The following is a 25,542-nucleotide window of genomic DNA, read 5'->3' as shown; positions in this document are numbered from 1 at the left end:
TTAATCAAAATTACTATACATAAAATATATTATATCAAAATACTCGTTAAAGATGGAGTCTTGGAGTGATTCACGTACTTAAAAAGTTAATATATTATGTGTGTAATTTTACAAGTGAAGCATCATTTTATTGTTCATCTCTTATATCCTACTTAGCACATATGATTTTTTTTTTCCCATCGTCACAGGGTAAAAATTCTTTTTCTTTATTCGCTTAATATGAAATTTTATTTTTTTTACAAAAAACCAAAAAACGAATTTATATTTTTCTTATAACCATTCATATATCAACAATAAAATAAAAAAACACATATTTTGAATAATCGCCAAATACAGTTTGCGGATTGCTATCCATATACATCAACAACACAAATAAGTGGACTAAACACCAATGCCCCCACTGACAACATTGATCACAAACCCCAAATGACATTCCCATAAGGTGCCATGTCAGCTTCATTTGTGAAGAACAGCCTCTTCATCTCCAAGAAGACTCTCGTGGTCAACAAGCTATCGGACCCTGCCTCGTGCGCGCCACCAACTTCCCGAGTTATCGCTAGAGTCCTGGCAACCTTCTCTAATCCGCCGGACAATCCATCACAGTGGCTCATCAGATTCTTAACGTCCATAAAATTACCGAACAAGTAGGCCACTTGCAGTAAAAATTCATTTAGAGTTTCGGGTAGTAGTTGGTCCAAAGATGAAGCCTTTACAAGATATCCGAAGTCATATACGCTGCCGAAGGCGATCCAGTCTGCGGTGGTGGAGCAGCATGGACAATGACGTACGAGACCAGCACTGTGACAGCACGCAGCAAAGCGACCGGGGTCGATCCCCTTGAGAAATAGCATTCCGAAATCGATTCCATCCGAATTGTAATCGAATTTGTCTCGACAGACGTCAAAGTCGCAGAAATTGAACTCCCAGATGAAAGCCTCTCCAACGCCGCCGGGAAGATTGCCATCGGCGTCGAAGAGGGTGAGACCGAGTTGGGTCAACTTCGACCGTTCTACGTTGGCCTTCAAGAAAGCGTAGCGCTCGTCCGCAGAGAGAAGGTAGTGCGGCTTCTGCGGGAGGAGGGTGCATCTCGGGAACTCGGTGTCGAAAGACACCATGGGAAATCGAGGGAGCACTTGGGCGATGATGGAGAACTCAAGGTCCAAATTTGAAGCCCATACTCGTCGAACCCTGACCGGTCGCGGCTGCCCCCGAGGACGAAGAAAAGTCGCCAGCGGCTGCTGCTCCTGAGGATGAAGAAGATCGACCGGATGCAGCTGCTGAGAGGTTGCCATTGCTGATCGCAACGGCGCAGAAAACAACAAGAATCACCGAATCGCCGAATCGCCAGAGCGCAGAAAAGAAAACAGAGGAAAGAGTGATAAATGGCCGGACTCCGGCTAGGGGCATATATTTATAGTAAGTCGAAACCAAATGGGTTTAGGATTCGGAGTCGGTGCTCCGACTCCGGCCGGGTTTCCGGTCACCGCACTCTATTTTTATTTTATTTTTATTTTTATTTTTATTTTTATTTTATTCGTAGCGTTGAAAGCAAGCAATTCATTTGAAATGCTGCGGCGCTGCGACTCCGGCTAGGTTTTCTATCACCGCCGCCAATTACGATTTTTCAAGACACCGACTGACTCCGGCTAGGTTTTCGATCACCGCCGCCAATTACAAGAGACCATGGGAAAGTGCAAGCAGAGAGATCATACGGGTTTTCTCATAGGAACTACAGCTTGGGTGCGACGCTCCAGAGGCCTACAATGAAGATGGGGCAAAGGATACCAGCAACAGGGAGGCACTCTCATATGGCAGAAATCCACGATCATGCATCTCATCCACTCATGGCAGATGCTCAAAGAAGAACTATTTCATCTGGAAATTCTCAAGATTATATCCATTCCCTTGAGCGAAGTAACCAGCAGAATCAGGCACTCTCTCAGAGCTTGCTTTCGGTAGCTTTCCGCCTAATTATGTAGAAAAGGATACTGAGGAACTTTATCAGGATTCAGAGCATGAAACTGTTGAAGAACTAACTAGCATGCAGAAGCTGGAGATCGAGGACAATTACTCTGAAAGAAAAACTCCAGGTGAAGAGGAATCATTGGTGTCTGCCGAAGTAAAAAAAGATGGTGGCGCCTACTAGCATTTCAAGTTCGAAGGTAAATCATAAAATTTGTTTGTACATGGTTTATTATGAATTTAAACTCTGCATATTGCTTTCATACTATCACAAACAGTAACTTCTTTGAATAACCGTGACAGTTTTTCAATCATTACCTAAAGTATCTAACCTTGTGAACATGAGTTTTAACCATTTTGTTGCAAAGCTAAGCACCGGTTTCCTTCATATGCATCCAAAATAGATGGGTCTTGCATGGTTTGATAAGATGATGTTGAGGCAAATGCATGCTTCTTACCTCTTTCAGATTATAATACCTACAGAAGCTCGAGTTTTGCATACTATCTATGACTGTACAATTTTTTGTTTGAGTAAATTTTCATTTCCTAAGTTGTCTTGAGGCATAAAATGCGAACAAGATATACATGCTGATGCAATCATAATATACCGATGCTTAAAATTATCATGTTAATTCCACAAAGTACACAATAAGGTTATTACTTTATTGTAATCTAATTTCTTATTACATTACAATGTTGTATCATGTATCCAATTTCACATCGTTCTTTTTGTATACAAGGACAGTTATATTATAAAATAGAAATACTTAAAATTAAGTATCTTTTTAAGTTTGAAAAAGTTAAATGTAATTCGATCGTCATTTAACAAAATAAATATTAATATAAGCGAATGTTCTGAAGTTTTATTTTTTACAAAAATATTGCTATGCATTTCGAGCCATCAGTTTTGTCCTATGATATGAATGTTTAGGTTCGATCCATGAAAACTAAGTGAACAGTTAATAATTTCCTCTGACAGTTTTTAGAAGCTGAATATTGCATACTTATATGCCTATTTTAGGTTTCCTAATTTGGTATTCTTACTATATAAATATACCTAGTTCCATTGATGCCGCTTGTATTGGCATTTTAGAGTTTTGGTTGCTAAGTCATACATCGAGCCTTTTCCTTGTATTTGTTATGTCACAAATTGCTACATCGCAGTTACCTTGTGATGGTGATATGTAATATTTATTTGTACTGACTGTAAATATTCGATTAATTTAATGTATTTCACGAAATTATTGAGATTCACAAAATGTATATACGGTGTGTGAGCTTTGATGCTTCTTTCAACCTAAGTTTATCATATCGCAGTTATCCTTTGATCTTGACTGTACTTCAATTGTCATCACGTTTAGATTTTTTTTATTTTAGGATGTAAGGTTAGACTTGTACAGAGGAAATCATGTCTCAAGTCAGAGAATGAGGATTCAAAAAAGGGTAATTCAATGCCGCCCCAACATTGATTCAATGACTCCAAGTTTTATTTCAATTTTTGAGTCTGGTACCGACAGAGGAAGACAAGGCCAAATAGAAACAGTTATTCCTGTCTCTAGAGAATTTGGTGTACAGAGAATGGCCAGATGCTAAGCTGCATCTTTATGGATCATGCACCAACACTTTTGGTGTCTCAAAAAGTGACATTGATGTTTGCCTTGCAATCAATGATTGAGGCTTGAACAAATCTGATATTGTGTTGAAGTTGGCTGAAATCCTACAGTCCGGTAATTTTCAAATTGTCCAGGTAACCGGCATGTATTCTCTCATACATCTTTATGGATCATGCACCAACACTTTTGGTGTCTCAAAAAGTGACATTGATGTTTGCCTTGCAATCAATGATTGAGGCTTGAACAAATCTGATATTGTGTTGAAGTTGGCTGAAATTCTACAGTCTGGTAATTTTCAAATTGTCCAGGTAACCGGCATGCATTCTCTCATATAGATGCATGTTCTATCATTGGACGACATTGTTTTCTTGAATGGTTATTATTTTTATTATATTTCTCATTTTAATGATTTTTTTACCAAAACAAGACCTTGGTGAGTCTATATTGTGTCAGGCACGCCATCTTCCCATCTAATAATGTGATGTGCTTGACGCCTACATACATCTGGTTCTCTGGACTCAAGTTTCAGTGATTTATTTCCAAAAATCTATCACAACATCATATTCTGAAACTACATCTTTTGGAGAGCATTGTCAATGAGGTTCTATGATGGTTATGACCCTTATATTTGCGATTATGAGATTCACATCTTGATTGACCTGAATCGAATGGCCAGTTCAATCAGGCCCACGTGTAATGTTTATAGATGATTCAACTCATCCTTTCAAATAAAGCAATAACAAATTGCAGCCTCAACCAATTCACCTGATGAAAGAGGAAGAAATAAACACCTTTACTAGTTTTGGTACTGCTACTTGCTTGTACGTCCTCTAGGCTGTAGCAAGGAAGCTAGTGAGGGAATGAAGGATTGTTGGTAGATTCTGTTTAGCGACATTGACTAAAAATTTAGGGAGACAATATTATAAAAAGAAAAGAAGGGGAGATCAAATATGTTAACAGAATTCTTCAGTTACTTAAATTTAGGTGCTGAGATCCACGCATGATATGTACTCTAGTTCGTGTAGTATGGCATCTAAAGGCATGCTTCCATCTATACCTAGTGATTCATACTATGAGAAGTGGTCACAGTAGATAAATGCTTTTGTATTCTAAAGATCTCTATTTATCCTCAAAATATCAATTTAATTAATATGCCTCTGGAGGATTTTAAAACTATGGTGGTGTAGGTTTGGATGAAAAAAAAACATTTGGATTTGTTATGCAAAGGAGTCATCGACTAATCGTGTTATTGTTCGAAGATCATAGCTTAGCTTCTGTTATCTTATGTTGTTTTATTTGTCTCGAATATATTGGCTTATTTGATTGTTTTTCAAACAGGATATATGAATAGACCGTTGCCATAACAATTTTCTTAAAATTACATAATTTTGCAGGCACTAACTCGTGCTAGGGTTCCTATAGTGAAGTTAATGGATCCAGTTACTGGTCTTTCATGTGATATTTGTGTCAATAACCTTTTGGCAGTTGTTAACACCAAGCTCCTGAAAGATTATGCACAGATTGATGAAAGATTACGACAATTGGCTTTTATTGTTAAACACTTGGCTAAATCTCATCGTGTCAATGAAACATATCAAGGGACACTTTCTAGCTACGCGTGAGTTACACTACTGATACACAATTATAAGCTTATAGCATCTACTGGCTGAATATAGGATGAAGATAATTGACTGTGATTTATTTCCAGGTAGTGGTAATGTGCATCCCTTTCTGCAACTACGATGACCTGCAATTCTTCCTTGTTTGCAGGTATGAAGCAATTTCATTCTCTTCCTTGTATGTGTGTGTGCGCGCGCGCGCGAGTTACGCGTGAGTTACACTACTGATACACAATTATAAGCTTATAGCATCTACTGGCTGAATATAGGATGAAGATAATTGACTGTGATTTATTTCCAGGTACGTGCTAATGTGCATCCCTTTCTGTAACTACGATGACCTGCAATTCTTCCTTGTTTGCGCGCGCGCGCACGAATTTCACCAATACAAAATATATCTTTGATTTTTTAGTCACCTTCCTTGTTTGATTCCAGGGCATACAGGTCGATATGAACTTGTAGAATACTAGTAACTGCTCTTACACTACTAAGCATTTTTGGATGTGCCTCATATTTAAAGAATAAACCAGTTGGTAGATTGTTTGACGAAATATCTAATCTACTTGATGTTGGCTTCTGATTGAGTAGTTTGGGCTAATTCTTAATGCAACCGATACTCTATTCACTAGATATGGTTTTCCTAACTTTAGTTGGACACGGATGGAGAAATCCTTAAAGAGCCAACCTATTCGAATTAATTGTGTTATCAAGTTGAGATTATGCTGCCCTGGACTACATTTACAAAAAAAAATTCTCATAAGATTAGCACTCTCTCCAGCAAAGGCCGCGGACAAGATACCACTTACAAAAAAAAAACATTTTATCTTTTATTATTTAAGAAAAATCATCATTGTTAACATGATCTTAAAGTCTTTTGGATGTAATTATCGCATAATTTTGTTTCACTGAAATCTTGATATTTATGTTTGTTAAGTTGTGTGGTTGAAGATCGACTTTGATTGTTCTTTCTGTGGAGAATACCAAATGCACCTTCTTCGATCAAATGGAAATGCTCCGCGACTTTGGCATCGGAAACAAGGAAAGCATTGCAAGATTGCTATGGGCATTTTTCCATTACTGGGCATATCATCATGATTATACGAATGATGTTATATCTATTCGCACAGGGAGCATCATCAGGTAATGCCATTCGTATTTTCTCGACACGAGTTCTTTAGGCTTTTGCAGTTTGGTAATTACTCCTCGGCTGGAAATGTCTAGCTTAGTATGGAAATGTATGTCTAGCTTAGTATTTCTTTCTATCGTTCAGATCGAATTTGAAGTTTTCCTTGTCTACAGCATCTTCATTTCTTGATTCTCCATTCAGCAGTATCGTTGTATTTGTTCGTATTAGGGGATCGAGATCCTTTTCGTTTATACTTCTCGCTTCATTCAAACTTATCCATTTTGTTTTAACTTCCGGGAAGCAATAAAAGGACTGGACGCGGCGAATTGGAAATGACCGTCACCAAATATGCATCGAGGACCCGTTCAATATCTCGCACGACCTTGGTCGGGTAGTCGACAAGTACAGCATTAAAATCCTAAGGGAAGAGTTTGAACGAGCTGCCGAGTCCCACCGTCACCCTTTTCCAGCCTTATGAACCAGGATCGCCGCAGAGACAAATTGACAGGAGCTAGGTGAATGCTATTCAACACTGAATGCTAAATATGTATATTCCTCTCTGAGAAGCAGTGTTCTTTCAGCTCCTTTGTGTATAGATTGTACTGTGTTATGGATGATTCCTATTTTTTAACTTATTTCCTAGGTGAGTCGACTTAGTGATAAAATAAGATAATATAAAATTATTATAGGTAGAAGAGGTTGAGCTTTAACACAATCGTAAAATTATTATCGTGTAATCTCAAGATCATGGAAATAATTTTTTGTAAAGTAAGATAAGACAATTTACCATAGATTATTCCTCGAGATGTCATTTTTACATTAGAAGGGGAGTCTTAGTACAACGATAAATATATTCGAATTCTGAAAATAATTTTTTGTAAAAAGTAGAATAATGTTATGTAAATGAATCATTCTTTAAGATTTCGTATGGCGGGAGTATTTTTGCACCGGGTTGTCTTTTATGTCATATTTACATTAGAAAAAAAAATAAAAATAATTTGCGTACAATGGTAAAGAATCAATTGGGAAGTGGCTCAACAGGTACACACATTAGTTGAGTTGGGGTACACTGGCCATGTCAGGTTTAGGCTCCCCGCTTAGCCTCATTCGTACTGAGCTCGGCATTGGCTCGTAATCCTGCATCGACATGATCAAGAGTTAAACTGCTTCGATAAGTTGATTCGACTGGATCATAATGAAACACACTATCTACCTCAAGCTTGTAGAGCAATTCATGAGCCGTTTGCGCCAAGACAATGATGCGACGGTCGGCCGGTGCGATGAACCCTTCGTCCATAGCCTGGTCGATGAAGCAGAGCAACGAGTTGTAGTACCCATCCACATTTAGCAAGCCCACCTGCCCTTTCTACAAGCTTATCACGAATGCCAAGCTGAGCCCAAGTGATCACTTTCAGGAGCTCTTCCAGTGTTCCATACCCACCTTCAATCCAATCAAAAAAAAAAAAAAACAATAAGCAAATTCATACACATGGTCTAAATGATATATAAAAAATCGGATATAAATAAAAAAAATGTCTTAAATTATGTAAATTGTCAAAAAACAAATCTTTTTTTTATGATACCAAGATGTTTTATATTCAAAATATCTTTTATTACTCGGTAGTTTATTACAACATGAAAAATTAACTATTTTATTTTAGTCAAAATTATTATACATAAAATATTATTATATTAAAAATACTCTTTAATCAAAATTATTTAAATTTTATCAAAATCACTTCAAGTGGATTAAAATTACTTTAAAATAGTTATAAGCTAACTAAGTAACTAAATCATAAATCATAAATCCTAAAATCTTAAATCTTGAATATTTTTATATCAAAATATTTTTTTACCAATTACTTAATCAAAATCACTTTAAAATAATTATAACAGTTACCTAAGTAGCTGCTACACAATAGCTATTACAATACTATAACATCTCAACCTTCTTCTGGTGCATGCCCACCACTGCCCTTACCTCCCCCCGTGTCGTCCTTGTTATTTGCTCATACATCATTCCCGATTCCATCAGGATACGTGTTTACTATCAATGAAAATAAAGAACTGGCAGTTAACTGCATAATAATACTCGTACCTCACTGGACATCAAAGTCCTCGGAATCACTCTGCAAACCGCAGTCTGAGACACATAGCATGAGAGATCAAAAGCAAAGAGAATGGGGGGGGGTTAAACCCAAAAACAAGGTGACCATCATCATGAACAACTTTGGAAACGAGCCCCATGAGCCCTATTAGATTATATAATTTATTAAAATATTTGTTTATAGTATTTAAGATAATTTAGTCTTTTACCTTTTTAATTTAGGATTTAAGTTTTTCTTGTAACTAACTATATAAAGCTTTGTACTCTTTATTTTTCAATCACTTTTTGGATTTTCAAATCAAGATGGCTACTTTTTTTTTCTTTGGTGTCTATTTCTACATAGTATCAGAGGTTTCAACTCTTTGTCTTGGATAAGTTTCAAGTACCAGATGTTGCAGCTTCTAGAGTTGATTTGTCATTTTTTTCAATTGAGTCGTTCTTCTTTTGATTTTTATTTGTGGCATACTCATCTAAGTCATGTTTTAGCGTCTCGTTTATAATTTTTAGCTTCGTCTAGAGTATAGAAACTTTAAAAGGTCATGATATTTCTAATTGTAGTGATTGTAAACTAGCAAAATTTTTCGCGTTACCTTTTAATTAAAGTCTATCTTTTTCGCCTAATTCTTTTGATCTTGTTCATTCTTGTGTGTATGTGTGTGGGCTACAAAAGAGGATCAATACATTATGTTTCTTTTATTAATGTGATTGCACTCGCTATACTTGAGTTTATTTTATCAAACACATATATGATTATCTTACCATCTTCAATGACTTTAAAGCTTTTGTCAAAACTTAATATTTGGTGATTATCAAGTGTTTTTGTTGTAATTTAGAGGGCAAGTACACTTTTAATATTTTTTTTCTCATTTACTTGCATCAAAAGGTATTATTTTCTTATTTACTTACATTAGAAGATAGTATACATCAAACCTCATGTCGAGAAACACCTGAACAAAATGAGATTGCAGAGAGAAAGCATACACATCTTGTTGAGACAACCTGTTCATACTTATTGTCTGCAGATGTTCCTAGTATTTTTTGGGAGAAGCAGTTCTTACTGCTACTCATGCAATTAATATGATTCCAACTTCTCACAATTTAGATTTGTCTCCTTTTCAAAAACTGTATGGTCATTCTCCTGATTATTCCTTTTTACGTGTTTTTGGTTGTATCTGTTTTGTTCTCTGACCACACGTTGAGTGTGATAAGTTGTCCTCTAAGTTTACTTTCTGTGTCTTTCTTGATTATGATGTTGGTCAAAAGGGGTATCATTGTTTTGATCCAGTTAGTAAAAAAGTGTATGTCTCTCATCATGTTATGTTTCTTGAATATATTCCTTTCTTCTCCATACCTCTTCTACCACATGACATGACTCATGCAGATCTTATTCACATTGATCCCTTTAATACAGACACCGACAAAGCCTCCCCCACGGCTACTCTTCCACATGACAGCTTCATCGAATCTTGTATTCTCGAGACATCTGCTCCCCCTCCCCCTCCCGCTCACTGTTCTATCACCTCTACAGATTGCGGACAATCCTATTCGTCAGTTTATACATTCTCGTAAGTCTACTAAACTACCTGATTTTTGCTTATTCTTGTTATTATTCTTCTTTGCTTCTTTTGTAGCCTCTGTTCATCATCTTTCTGAGTCTTTGTCATATAAAAAAGTTGTTGGTAATCCTCTTTGGCAAAATGCTATGGACAGGAAATTAATTGCTCTACATCATACTCATACTTGGATTTGGTACCTCTATCACCAATGAAACACGTCATTGGTTCTTGTTGGGTCTATAAGATCCAAACTAAATCTAATGGTTCTATTGAACGGTACAAAGTGTTGGTGCAATTTGCACTAATGATCTAACTTGAATTTTGATTAATGATAAAGAGATTAAAATTAGAGTGTTTTGTGGCCTAATTACTTTGCCAAGTGTGTAGGAGTTGATGGGTCTGGAGGACCTGACACTAGACTGAAATTTAGCTAGATCTGCAGGATCCGATAGCTGGTGGGAAGTCCAGATAGGTTTGCGGGGCTCGATATCTGGCGGGAGTCCGATTAGGTCTGCGGGACCTGACAATTGGTCGAAGTCCAGTTGTCTGTGGACCTGACAACTGACGGGAAGACCTAGTAGGTCAAAAGACAAGTCAAGTGACTGTAGTTGGTAAGTAAGAGGTAAACAACTAGAGGAGAGATACAGTGTGGACGCGTTCCCGGTTGAGGGAACTGTAGGCGTCAGTCCAGTTTAGGTCCATTTGGGAAACCTAAACTGAGACCTTAACTAGATCATGATCTCGAAAAGATAAGATATAATTATTACTCTTATCTTATTAATGTTATGTTAACTTTATTTTGTAGGATAAATATATTGTTATTTGCCTGAACTAACTCCTTTTTATAGAAATTCAAAAGCGGAAAAGAGCGAGTCCGAGCGCCCAGGTGAGCCGCAGGCACCCGTGCAGTCCAAGTGCCCGGAGCTGGTCCAGGCGCCCAAACCAGAAAAATTATCCTAAAGTTGAGCTGGAGTACGTCGATGGCCGAGCCTGCGTCAACTGTCCAAGCACCCGAATGGGGTCCAGATACCTGGAAGTGGATAAACTTTATGGATAAAATTTCGACAAGAGATTGCCATGTAAACAACGGTCCGAGCACCCGGAGGGGTTCTAGGGGCCCGAAATGAGTTTATATAAGGACCTTCGACCAACAGTTTTAGAACATCATCAGCTATGACTTTCATTCCTATGTGGCGCTCCAAAAAAGCTTTTACGACGCTGTAAAGCTCCTCTAACAACCGGCGATCAAGATCTATTTATTTTCTCTGTTGTCGGTAATCTTTTCTTATAGTTCTTGTACTTAAATTTTGTAATCATTCGAACTATTAGTGGATTGTCCAACGAAAACACTCGACGAGTGCGGGCCTTGGAGTAGGAGTCGTCGAAGATTCCAAATTAAGTAAAAAACTACATATGTTAGTGCTTGGTTTTTCTTTCTCCATATTCTTTATTCCGCTATGTAACTAATTTTAATTTATAATTTTTGATGATTGCTATTCACCCCCCCCCTCTCTAGCGATCCTACAATGCTCGTCTTGTTGCTAAAGGTTACTCTCAGGAGTATGACATGAATTATGAGGAAACTTTTACCCCTGTTGTTAAAATGACTATTGTTTGTATGTTAATTATCATTGTCTCTATTTGTTAATGGAAAATATCTCAGATGAATATCAAGAATACTTTCTTGAATGATGATCTTCTAGAAGAAGTGTATATGGTGCCTCCTCCTGGAGTATTCATCGATTTGGTGAAGTTTGCAGGCTTCGCAAAGCTCTCTATGAACTCAAACAAGCACAATGTGCTTGGTTTGCGAAGTTCTCCATGGTGATTACCTCGCTTGACTTTCGTCCCAATAATCATGATTCATCTTTATTTGTTAAGTGTACGCCGCATGAGGTCATATACTTTTATCTTTATATGTAGATAGCATGATAATTACTGATGTTGATTTTGATAAAATTGAGTCTTTGAAGTTTGAATTAGCTCGTTGTTTAGCTATGAAAGACTTGGATTTACTACGATATTTTCTAAGGATGAGATCGCCTCTTCACCTAAAGGTTATCTCTTGTATCAGTCAAAGTACATAGCTAATTTATTTGAGCATGCACGTCTCACTGACAACAGGGTAGTTAATACTCCCCTTGAGACTAATGTTAGGTACTCTCTATCAGATGGTTCTCCTTTGTTAGATCCTAACCTCTACCGTACAGTTGTGGAAAGCTTGACTTATCTCACTATGACTCGTCCTGATATTACGTATGATGTACATGTGATTAGTTAGTTTATCACTGTACCGATCGACCACAGTTTATTGAGCTGTTGTTCTTCACATTCTTCGGTGTCTTCGGGGAACTCAATTTCAGAGTCTCTTATTCCCTTCTACTTCCTCATTAGAGCTCTGTGCATACTCTGATATTGTTTTGGCGGACGACCTTACGAATCATAGGTCGACCACAGACTTCTATATTTTTCTTAAAGATTCTCTTATTTCTTGGAAGAGCAAGAAGCAAGATGTTATTTTTATATCCTCTACAGAAGATGATATCATGTCATGGCTATCATCACTCGTGAGATTGTTTGGCTACGTTGGTTGCTTGCATATATGAAAAATTTTCTTTAGAAATCTACCGCTCTTTATCGCGATAATCAGAGTGTCATTCAGATTGCGCGCAATATAATTTTTCATAATAGAACAAAGCATATTGAGATAAATTGTCATTTCACTCGTCATTATCTACAGCTTGACGCTATCACACTACCTTTTATTACTTCCTCACTGCAAATATATAGCAAATATATTTACCAATGTTCACTCCTCTTAGTGCTTCCGATTATTATTTGATAAACTTTCAATGCTTTTGACTATAGTATCATAAGTTTTAGAGGGATATAATTTATTAAAATTATTTATTTATATCCTTTAACGTGATTTAGACTTTTAGCTTTTCATTTTAGAATTAAAATTTTTCTTATAATTAATTATATAAGATTTTGTCAAAATTGCTATTTTCTTTTCTTTGGGCCAATTTCTAGGAGCCCTACGCTTCCTCCTCCATACACCAAGTCGATCTTCCTCTGCACCGGTTCTTGACCGAGCTGAGTCGCTGCGATCTGGTAGATTTCCTTCTTCCCGCGGCTGCTGCCACAGAACACGCACACCCTCCTGAACCTGGACTTGCAGGAGTGCGGCGGCGCCGCCACCCTGCTCTCCTCTGTTTCCATCGAAACCGCCAGACTCCTCATCCACAGCAGTCAACTGCTTGCTTGCTTGCCTTCTATGCTCGCCTTCTTCGCCTCCTTCCTCCATTAATAATTAATTCAGCAATCTGGAAGCTTTTTGATGCTGCTGTTGCACGCAGAGCCTTGCAGGACGGCCATGGCATGGCCCAGCAATTAATTAACAGTAACAGTTGGTCTCAATCATGCTTAGGTTCGGTTTATTAGTTTAAGCATTGTGATAATTAGATTTTTAAAAAAATGATATCACTGTTGGAATTAAATAAAGGATGATCGAACTCTATTTATTTTCTCATAAGGTATATAGACCTATAGGATTCAAGTTGAAAGAGATTATCACTAATTTCATTTTTTTTCAAGTTGGTATTGAATATCCAAGTTAGTCTTATGAAAATTTTTAATCGATCATCAGGATAAATTAAAAAATATTTTCAACAGATAATCTATCAGTCCAGAGTTTATAGATTAATAATTTATTAAAAAAATTCATCTGTTAATTTAATTTGTAAAGTTAAAACTCGATCAAAATATATTTTGCCGCTGTATTATTGTCGCCGGTCCGGTGTTTTTCATGATCTGATATGACGGATTTATTTGGCAAGTATCTAGTGTAATAGGTGGTGCATTTAATTGTATTTGGTGCCTCCCTAATGACACCTAAAGATAGATAGGGTGTTTGTTTGCCTAACACGCTATGAACAATCTAAAATGGTACCCTATGAATAGGGTGTGCTATGAATAGGTTGGTCCTATGTTTTAAAATTATAATAATATTTTTGGTTAATATTAAAGTAATTTTAATTATTTAATATTCAAAATAATGTGCTATGCATAATGTGTTTAATTAATATATTATTATTATTATTATTATACGTGATTCATTTCGTTTCAATTTTCATACCACATATAGTTTGTATGGTCAAAGAATTATAGCTCAGATCTTCTAGTACTCAAAACATGGATCAAAGAAAGGCCACTCTCCACAATTGGTGGAGAGTGATGGCCCCACGTGTAAAATAAGTGGGGGTCACCACTCTCCACCAATGGTGGAGAGTGATCCATCCTTTGATCTGCGTTTTACGGACCATATGTTACATGTCCGCTCGGATGCTGCGATTTACCTCTCTCATGATGATCTTGGGTCGGGTACGGCGGGGGCGCTGGGGACGAGCGTTTCGCCTTTTTGCCACAACTATAGTGTCTATACACGCATCTCAAAGTAGATGCATATTTTCTAAAGCGTTCTAAGAAAAGACAAATTAAAAAGTATTTCTTACACTTTTCTTTAAATGAGCACATAAATCTTTGATGTGACATACTAGAAGATTCTAAAGTACGATTTGTATGCTAGACATGCTCTGTTGGCAGCGGCACAAACTTCTAAAAGAGTACGAGGAGATATGTAGATGAGTCCTACGATTAGTTGATCAAAGCCCACTTGGCTGGGATGACCCAGTTCGGTCGTACTGACCAGAGCCACTAACTTGTCCTCTATTCGGCTTCTTTACTATCAGTGACTACCTTTTGTCCGACCGGATAACCAAGCCACTCAGCAGGTAGCGATGGGCAGAGGAGTTTACAGTTTGTCTCTTAATTCTAGTTTCAAGCTTTCAAAGGATGATCGTTTGGATTGTCACGTCCGATAGGCATGTCCAATCGGCCAACATCGTCCACTCCGCCATCTTGGGCCTTTAATCACTTTAACTTTATCCTCTACCTCATTAGACCTTTTTCACTTTGATCCTTCTCTAATGGGTCTCTCTTCATCACCATATTAATCTACAATAATGTGAATATAAGAGTGTTATAACACTCGAATAATGTTACAATCGACGTAGATAAGTGTTATAATACCACGTATTAACCACGTTCAATTGTATCAAAAAATATATAAAAAAATAAAAAAAGTTGGGTAAAAAAAGAGAGGAATGAATTCACATTGGATTCGTAATTAATAAGGGTTAATATTAAAATAAATATAAATATGTATTAATATAATAGATATATTATATGATTTTAAAAAATATAATATATATTAACATATGGCAGGAGAATAAATAAATGTGTCTCTACAAGACGATCTAACGGTTAACACATGAAGTATTATCATAATAAAGTATGAGATTCGAATCTCGATAAAATCAAGATAAATATTTCTCTTATGTATTAATCATTATTCCAAAAATTAATAATTATTTATAATTTACCTTCTCTATATTAATCTTGAGACTAACAAAAATATTAGGAACGCATCTTTTACCATCAGGAGAATAAATAAATGCCCAGAGTCGAGCGAAGGACGCGGAGGAGACGCGGAAGGAAAGGATGTCTTTCCACATTTAGAATTTGTCCTTTTTCAAGTTTATATCATGTAAATGAGTGGAAATATTTGATAATAAATTAAAATGACAATTAATCAACGACGTATTTAGATTTATAAATTAATCAAAAATTATATTAGACTTTGATCTTTACTAATCAACTACTTTTTCTATTTTAACCCTTGAGAATAATTGCTCTCTTCTCTTACATCTACATATTTATGTAGTATTTTTTCTTTTTTCTTTCTCTTTGGATGCATGCATGTACATTACATGATATTTTTTTATATCAGGTCCAACGTAATCAAAATATACAATAGACGATATCGTTAAATTCCTTGCAACTTTATAAATCCATAGGACTTAAACTGGGTCCAATCAAATATATCTAAGTCAATTAATGGATTTTGATTAAAACTCAACCCAGAGACTTTAGATTGCAACTATTCAAATTCTGTAGATTTTTGAAATTACAAGGAGTTCAATGATGTCATTCATTGCATATTTCTGCTTCTTTCGAGATGTAAAAATTTTAATAAAAAAATTGACTAAAATATAAATCTATTCAGAGAGCTACTTTTCCCACCTCTTCAAATATCCTCACCTCCCTACCCACGTAATTTTTTTACCTTTATACTCTTTCCTTATTCTCTCACATTCACATTTTTTTAAGTTTTATTTCTTTTGTTTTTATTGGTTTTGTTTTTTCCAATCAATTTTATTCTTTTTAAATAATTTATTTTTTATTATATGTTTGTAATATTTTATTTATTGTTTAGTTATAAATTTTAAAGTATTAAAATTTTAAAAACGGTGTAGCACAGACGATGGACGCATGACATCTCTGACGTAATAGTCAGAAGTCGATTCTCAAGAACTAATGACCTAAGGTCGCATGTGTACCTACATGTACCTCTCTCCATATCCGTAGGGTTGGTACTAGATAAAAAAATAATAAATTAAATTAAATAGAATTAAAAAATAATAAATAAAATTAACTAAAAAAATTAAATAAAATTAAAAAATATATAAATATGGAGGAAAAAATAATAAATAAAATTAATTAAAAAATAAAACTAAATAAAAATTAAATAAAATTGATAAAATAAAAAAATAAAGAAAAAAAATGATAGAAATGATATTTGACAGGGAGAGAGAGAGGAGGGGGGAGGGGTGCGGTGTAAGAGGGGGTGGGAAAAGTAATTTACATCCATTCGTATCAAGTCCATGTTGGGTCTGATATTTTTCTATATCAGGCCCAAAATATGTTATCGAGCCCAACGTGGAGATTTTTTACGTTTCTTCCTTATTACATTTTAATACCTTCGAGAAGTTGAAATAAATAATGAATAACATATTTGAACTTCTTGCAACTTCAAAAATCCACAGGAACTGAAATGGGTGCAATTGGAGCTCTCTAGGTCCATTAGTAGATTTTGGTCAAAATCCACTGATAGACATAGATATCTCTGATTGCATCCATTTTATTTCATGTGAATTTCTGAGGTTATAAGAAGTTTAAATATGTTATCCATTATTTATTTTGATTTCTCCAAATGTATTAAAATGTTATAGAAAATTAATTAAACCTTATAAAATGTTATTCATATATTATGCATATATGCAAAAAAAGGGGGGAAAAAAAGAAGAAGAAAGGAGAGGGAAAATAAGTGGGAAGTTGCATGCATAGAAAAGATAAAAGAGAAGAGAGCGAAAAATGGTAGAAAAAAATGGTTAAAAAAGTAAGATTTGTCAAAAGGGTAAAACAGAAAGTGCACTTAAAAATGTGTGTTTTTTGGTCAATACTAAAATAGCATGTGTCTTTTGGTTAATTCAGAATCTCAGGTGCATCATTTGATAAATTGCCAAAATTAAAATGATGTCATTTGTTCTTATTATTATTAAAAAAAATCTAATGATCTTGTTCAAAAGTGGAGAAAAAGGCTCACTGGGAAGGTGGCTCAGATATTGATTGTGCGAAGACTTTGACTTAGCAAAATGTGGCTCCGAGCAATTCTGTATGCCAAAGGGAACATCAAATACCATACTAGAGAAGGGGTCCCGACGTAGGCACTCTGACGCTTAAGTCAGTGATAGAGTTGAGTCGAATGAACAGTAAAATGAACAGTCGTTGTGAGCATGTAAAATTACGTAGCATCACATACTTGCGTCTGTAGATGAAGACCCCTTTTATAGTATTACTATTTATTTGTGCACGAATCTCAAAATATTTTTTGAAAAGGACAGACCATAAAGATGCTCTAACACCCTTCTCAAAATGGACTCGTAATCTTTGCGTTCCGGCTGGAAGCTTCTAATTTACAGTTTGCATATAGAATATTGTCTATCTTTTATGACACAAAATGCTAAAAAGGAATATGAGATCATTGGGTTGAGGAACCTATCATATGCTTACCTGGCAAGCCAATTGAGTTCCTCCTGTGACCCAATCGGTAATTGCTTGCATGGGCAAGCCGGTCGACTTTATAGAGCGTTGTCGGGGACTCATCCCTCGCTTGGTATATCTATTTAGCCAAAAAGTTCAATTGGACCGGTTGCCTAGTCTATTCGATCGAACCATAGTTTCCATCGGCTGTACTACTTGGCCGAGCCAGTTAATTGTATTATCTTCCAGTGATAAAGAAGTCTTTACTTTGGAGAGTGTTGCCTCGTTTTTAGCTATTTATCAATATTGAGGAATTCGATATTCGACTGGCCCAACAGTCCGATCGGATAACCCCTCAACTACGAGGATCAACTATACTGCCTTTGAAGATTCACTTTTCTTTAATTTTAACCACCATATTAACCGACCTCCTGAACTTGAACCCACTTCGAGGGGCCACCCTAACCGCCGTATCTTCTCATGTTCCTATAAATTTTTCTATTTTAAGCCACTTTGGTTAAAATTGCTTTAGAGTAGCTGACTTGATTAAAAAAAAAACTGCAACATCAAGTACTTTGACTAAATTTTTTAAAATAATTTTAATTTCTACAAAATTACAGCTACCTCCGAATGCGCTAACGTCCATAACTAGCCTCCTCATATGACAAAATTGATGATATCGTTATAAATAGTTTTACCCTCTTGTTTTTTTTTCTCTCTCGGGGTAAAGAAAGAAACAATCACATAAATGGATTGTTTTTAATAATGGAGTATGGTGCACCAAGACAAACAAGATAGCGGATATTTTCCTCAATTATTTTGATGAATTATTCACATCTTCTAATGCTAATGGTCGAGAATTTGAGAAGGTTGTTTCTCGCATTGAGCCTACTGTAAATTCTTCATGAATGATTCACTTTGTGTCCCTTTTAGGTCAAGTCCGTAAAACTTTATTTGACATGGACCCCTCAAAAGCCTTGGCGCCCGATGGATTTACGACATTATTCTTTCAAAAAAATTGACCCTCGGTCGACCACGCGATAATTTCTACGGTCCTTCATATATTAAATGATAATGGTGATATGAAGGGATGGATGGAATTCCACACTTATTACTCTCATCCCTAAGATGCCAAACTCTTCTTCATGGAAATAATTTAGGCCCATAAGTTTACTGTTGACAGGTGACTCATATTTGAATGAACATCAATGTTTGAGTATCATGGGGAAAAAATCTATTAAGATTTTTCGTAACAAAATTATGTTACTTTTTTTTATATAATTACAACTTTTCATAACATAATTCTGTTACATTTTTTCATAACAGAAATCTGTTACGATTTTATTGGGTCTAGAGTTTAGGACTATTTATATAGATCATTGTAAATATATTATATAATGAGAATCATTGAATATGATTCTTTTATTAGAGAGAATTCTAATAAAACTTCGATTGTTTTTGCAGAGTAAGTACGCCGTCGAACCATGACAACTCTTCTTCTTTCTCGTGTTTGCTTTTTCTTGTGCATCTTTGTCTCGTTGTTGCACGCGATCTCTTTCTCTCTTCCTCTTCTTCCACATTAGAGGTTAAGAGGCGTTACCCTTTTTTACACAACAATTGATATTAGAGCAAGGTTTTGCCAAATTTCTTCAACACATCGTGGACGACTTCTGGGAAGTTTGATATAATGAAGTTTGACGGAATCGGAAACTTCATATTATGACAGAGAAATGATCAAGAATTTATTGGTGCAACAAGGCATGGTAAAGGTGCTAGAAAAAAGGAAACCAGAAAGTATGAAGAGATCGGATTGAGAAGAACTTTTGGCAAAGGTAATGGCAACAATCATGCTTTGTCTTACGGATGATAGAATGTACTATGTCATGGATGAGGAGTCACTAATGACAGTTTGGCAAAAGCTGGAAAGCTATATATGTCAAAGTCATTGACAAACAAGCTGTATCTTAAGCTGAAATTATTCAGGCTGAAGATAACAAAGGAAACTGATCTGAGCCAGCACATCAACGTATTCAACCAAATAATGAGTGGTCTGAAGAGGATTGATGTGAAAATCAAGGAAAAGACAATGTGTTGATGTTGCTAAATTCTTTACCTTCATCTCTTACATATGTGAATTTGGTTACTACTTTAATGTGAGGTAAGAAAACTCTTAAATCAGAGGAGATCATAGGTGTATTGCTAAGTTTTCACCAAAGAAAGAAAACAAGCGATGAAGTTTCTCAAGGAAAAGGACTTGTGGTAAATAACAACCAAGAGCGTGGTAGGAGCAAATCTCGACATGGATCGGGTAACGACAACAAGGCTGATTCTAAGTTGAGAAGGAAGAAGATGATCTTGTGCCACAAGTGTGGAGGCAAAGGTCATATGAAGAGAGATTGTCTAGAGATAAAGAAACATGTTGCAGAGAAAAAAGGTAGTTCGACAAAATCTGCAAACATAATTGAAAAAAGAAAATTCAAAGAGCAGTGATAGAGATATGCTATCAATTATGTCGAGTTCGGAGCAACTAGCGGGTGCATGAATTTTAGACTCTGCATGTTCATATCACATGACTCCAAACAAAAAGAGGTTTGATACCTACAAGGCAGTGGATTCTAGTTCAGTGTTGATGGGAAATGATGCGTCTTGCAGAGTCATCGACATAGGAAACATTAGAATTAAGATGTTTGATGATGTGATCAGAATTTTATGTGATATCAGACATATACCAAACCTAAAAAAGAATTTAATCTAACTAGGATATTGATTGCAATTGTAAGTTAGTGAACGGGATGATGAAGGTCATCAAAGGAGCTCTGACGGTAATGAAAGGACAAAAGATAGCAAGGAATATGTACAAGTTGATAGGAACTACAGTTATCGGTGGAGTCTGAATCAGAAAATATTGTCTTGTGGCAAATGCGGCTAGGGCATATGAGTGAAACTAGGATGCTAGAACTTCACAAAAGAGATTTGTTGAAGGGTGTCAAGACGTGCAAGCTTGAAGTATGAAAATTCTGTGTTCTTAGGAAATAGAGCAAAGTGCAAATCAAGATGGCAATAAAGATGAAGGAGATTTTGGGCTACGTACATACGGATCTATAAGGACTAGCTAGTATAACATCACATGGAGGACACTTGTATTTTATGAGTTTTACTTATGATTACTCACGAAAGATCTAGACATGATTTATGCGTCATAAGTCATAAAATTTTGTAAAGTTTAAACTATGAAAAACTGAAGTGGAGAACCAAACTGGAAGGTAGATCAAATGTCTTAGGTCAGACAATGAGACTGAGTACATAAATTTAAAGTTTCAGGAATTTTGTGAGTAACATGGGATAATGAGGTATTTCTCGGTTCGCAGACACTCCAGTAGAACGAGGTGGCGTAAAGGTTGAATAGGACAATCATTAAGAAGGCAAGATGTCTCAGGTTGAATGCAGGGCTAGCAAAGAATTTTTGGACTGAAGTGTTGGTGTAATTAGCTTCTAAGATTTTCATGTTTGACAATGTACCTAACTCTGGTCAGTTTGACGAAAGGTTGATCCAAATAGGACTTAATGTTTCGAAAAGACTAGCAAGAAAAAGTCCTAATTTAGTTAGGCAAAGGGAATTTGTAGAGGGAGGTAATCCTAGGTGGTGAAAGTCCTAGTGAGTAAAACTATGTAGTGAAAATTCTAGGGGGAGGTAATCCTAGGTGGTGGAAGACCTGATGAATGAAGTTAGGTAGTGGAAATCTTAGGGGAGATAACCGGTGGTGGAAATCTTGGTGAGTGAAACTAGGTAGTGAAAATTCTACGAGGAGATAACCCTAGGTAATGTTAAAGTCTTGGATATAGTCCAAGCAAGAACCCTAGTAGGTCGGGTGGATTTATAGGAATGCGGCTTGATCTTAAGGGATTGACCCTTAGGTGATAGACTTGTAGTAGGGACCTCCAAGCAAAAGGTAAGTCTAATAGATCAAGTAGACTTACAAATATAGGATAGGTTGCTTGTTTGTATTTGTATGATTATTTTGCAAGAACCTGGAGCTAGAAGCAAAATAGATAGTAGACAAATGCAAATGGGTGAATCGGACTTGACTCGGGTTGAACTAGACCCAAACTGATTCAAGAGACCGAATCGGTAGTTCGGTAGACCGACTGGGTTTGGTCTGAGTTGTCAGAAATATTAACATGGAAGATGATGTGGCAAAAGATCATCTTTATGATTTGGATCAGGATGAGGATAAGCTAGATGATGTGGATAGAGATAAGGCTTCATCCAGATAAGAGTTGATCCAGATAAGGATCTGTTCCAACTCTATAAAAAGAGATGAAGGCTCTACATTCAAGACACTGATTCTTCATTCTACTCTTTATCTCTACGCTCAGAAAGCTACACTACGAAGCTCTGAAGAAAAGAAATTTATAGGGTGCAAGTGGATATTCAAGAAGAAAGAAGCAATGTTAGAGGGAGACGAAGCGAAGTTCAAGATTAGGTTGGTAGCAAAGGTGTATTCACAGAGAAAAGAGATTGACTATGAAGAAATTTTCTCTCCAGTAGTAAAACATACATCAATTAGAGTGATGTTAGCTTTAGTGGCACATCATAATTTGCAGTTGGAGCAAATGGATCTGGAGATGACATTTCTTCATAGAAATTTAGTGGAGCAAAATTTTATATCACAACTAGAGGGATTTAGTCAGCCCGGACAAGAGCGATTGGTTTGTAAGTTGAAGAAAATGCTCTATAGATTGAAATAATCTTCTAGGCGATGGTATAAATATTTTGATTCATACATGATTCAAAATGGATATAGGAGATGTGAGTATAATTACTGCATATATGTAAAGAGTATTGAAGATGAATCACTAGTTTTTTTATTACTGTACGTAGATGGCATGCTCATTGTTACAAACAAGATGAAAGAGGTCAACAAATTAAAGAAGTTATTGAGCAAAGAATTTGACATGAAAGATTTGGGAGAAACTAAGAAGATTCTTAGGATGGAGATTCACAGGGATAGAGCTACAGGGAAATTATGGTTGTCTCAACGTAGCAATGTGGAGAAGGTACTGGATAGGTTCAACATGAAGAATGCAAAGTCGATGAGCACACCCCGGACACATCACTTCAAGTTATCTAGTACATAGTGTCCAAAGATAGATGACGAGATCCAAGAGATGTCAAAGGTTCCTTATACAGTGTAATTGATTGTCTGATGTATGCCATGATTTGCACAAGACCAAATTTAGCGCAAACAGTTAGTATGGTGAGCAAATTTCTCTCAAATCCTGGTTAATCACATTGGGATGCAGTGAAATGGATCATCATATACTTGAGAAATATAACTGATTATGACATCATATTCAGTAGATAATCGGAATATCTTTCAGTTGTTGGGTATGTAGATCCAAACTATGCAGGAGATTTAGATAACAGGAGGTCTACTATGAGATACGTGTTCACTGTGGCAGGAGGACCTATCTATTGGAAATCTATGATACAACTTATTGTTGCATTATCTACTACGGATTCGAAGTACATGGTAGTAGCTGAAGCAGCGAAGGAAGCTTTATAGCTTACAAGGTGGTCAGAGAATTGGGAGTTCAGTAAGGTGGAGTCAAGTTGTTATGCGATGGTCAGAGTGCTATCTATTTTGCGAATAATCAGATGTATCATGCGAGAACAAAGCACATTGATATGAGGTTTCATAAGATCAGAGAACTAATTGTTTCCTCGGAAATTCAACTTGAGAAGATTCACACTGCAGACATGTTGACAAAGCTAGTGACCACAGAGAAGTTCAAGCATTGCTTGAACATGATCCATATCTCTAGATGCTAAAGGAAGGAAGTCCAGACCCAAAGATTCAGGTAGAGTTTTGTTCAGATACTCATGTTCTTCGAAGAGATGAATATTCGCTAAGGCGGAGATTGTTGATTGGTGGCTCATATTTGGATGAAGGTCAATGTAATGAGCGTCATGGATAAAAAAATCTGTTAAGATTTTTTGTAACAGAATTCTGTTACGATTTTTTATAATAGAATATAATTTTGTTACGATTTTTCATAATAGAGTTCTATTGTGGTTTTTCATAATAGAAATTTTTTACGATTTTATCAGGTATAGGATTTAGACACTATTTATATGGATCATTATAAATATATTGTATAATGAGAATCATTGAATGTGATTCTCTTGTGTAGAGATAATTCTAATAAAGTTTCGGTCATTTTTGTAGAGTAGGCACGTTGCCGAATCACGATAAATTTTCTTCTTCTTCTCTCCAGTCTTTGCTCTTTCTTGTACATCTCTGTCTCGTTGCTCCACACGATCTCTTCCTCTCTTCCTCTTCTTCCGCATTAGAGGTTGAGAGGTGTTGCCCTTTCTTTACGCAACACTTATGTAACACTTGTTATAAAATTATTGCTCGTACCATTACTAATCGGTTGAGACCAGCTATTGCTGCTGCACTTCATCAACAAGAAAGTGCATTTGTGCTGGGGCGCCTTATCACAGATGGAGATGAGGAAGATCGCCTGTTTCACCTTGGTCTTGGCTGTCGTCGCCCTCGACGTAGTGTCTTTTGTTTTTATTAGCGATAAAATTAAGATCGATAATTTACTAAAAGATGTCACTAACTATCAAAAATACTTGAAACTTATCAAATTTCACAAAGATATATAACTAACATGGAATTAGGAGCGCCCCAACAACTAGTCGAGAAATGACTATCGGGTTATGACGAACATTTTCATCATAAAATTCTGACTTAGTCAGTCACAATCGGTTTGGTCACAACCGGCCTAATCATGATTTCATAGCCAAAAGCAATGATCGCACTCTGAAAACTATCGTTTTGGTTATTAGTCGAGCCGGGTAGTAATTTGTAGTGATAGTTAGAGTTATCGACGACAATTTCATACAAATAATTAGAGTTTTTATTTATTAAAAAAAAGTATTTTGAAAAGGAAAAAAATAATGTACTTCATGTTAAATATAAAAGTTAAGTGGAATATATATTGAGGTATTTTCAAAAAACAAAAAAAATTGTGCCCTCTATGAATTATCGCATTCATTTTAAATTTTAAAATAATTTTAATCAAAATTATTATACAAAATGTTGTAAATAACTACATCATAATATTTTTTTTAAATAACAAATATTTTAAATATTTATAATTAGAATTACTAGAAGGAGAGTCTTGGCGCAATGTTAAAATTATTGTCATGTGACCAAAAAATCACAGGTACACCACCTCTTACGTTAGGTACTTGCCAACTAAACACCCTTATATCATGAACAACAACCTATTGACCTAGAAACAGTCTTTTGTAAAAAATAGGATAAAGTTGCGTACAATGAATCCTTCTCTAGGACCCTACATAGCAGGAACTTCATGCACCAGACTATTTTTTTTTCTATAATTAGTATTACTTTAATATCAATCAAAATTACTTTACATTATACTAATTTTAAAACATAGACCAACCGAATCATAGCACACCCTATCCATAGCTTGTTTGGCAAACAAACACCCTATCTATCATTAGGTGTTATTAGGGGCGCACAAATTCAATTAAATACACCACCTCTTACGTTAGATACTTGCCAACTACACCCTA

The 25,542-nt window shown here is 35.9% G+C and overlaps 1 protein-coding gene and 1 pseudogene across 10 annotated transcripts; one reads left to right on the top strand and one right to left on the bottom strand.

Annotated features, from left to right (window-relative positions):
* The first annotated feature begins 663 nt into the window (after nt 1-663).
* Nucleotides 664-6,951, top strand: LOC122017046 (UTP:RNA uridylyltransferase 1-like). 10 transcript variants are annotated; one of them, XR_006121256.1, is made up of 7 exons: nt 664-1,416; nt 1,541-2,162; nt 3,340-3,883; nt 4,970-5,193; nt 5,284-5,345; nt 6,129-6,334; nt 6,622-6,951. XR_006121256.1 is itself a non-coding variant. In XM_042574518.1 (6 exons), exons 2-5 carry the CDS (start codon nt 2,130-2,132, stop codon nt 5,596-5,598), a joined length of 420 nt encoding a protein of 139 aa, XP_042430452.1. In that variant the 5' UTR covers nt 1,182-1,416; nt 1,541-2,129; the 3' UTR covers nt 5,599-6,334; nt 6,631-6,951. The 10 variants fall into 10 exon arrangements, 2 of the variants coding, with proteins under 2 accessions (XP_042430452.1, XP_042430451.1); XR_006121255.1 differs by having other exon boundaries at nt 5,496-6,334; XR_006121252.1 differs by having other exon boundaries at nt 5,284-5,495.
* Nucleotides 6,952-7,370: 419 nt separating this feature from the next.
* LOC122014114 lies at nt 7,371-13,271 on the bottom strand (annotated as a pseudogene).
* Between the last annotated feature and the right edge of the window lie 12,271 nt (nt 13,272-25,542).

Source organism: Zingiber officinale, chromosome 8B, assembly GCF_018446385.1.
Source record: "Zingiber officinale cultivar Zhangliang chromosome 8B, Zo_v1.1, whole genome shotgun sequence".
Taxonomy (NCBI): domain Eukaryota; kingdom Viridiplantae; phylum Streptophyta; class Magnoliopsida; order Zingiberales; family Zingiberaceae; genus Zingiber; species Zingiber officinale.
Note: the sequence above shows the minus strand (reverse complement) of the source record. Positions and strands in the feature narration are given on the sequence as shown.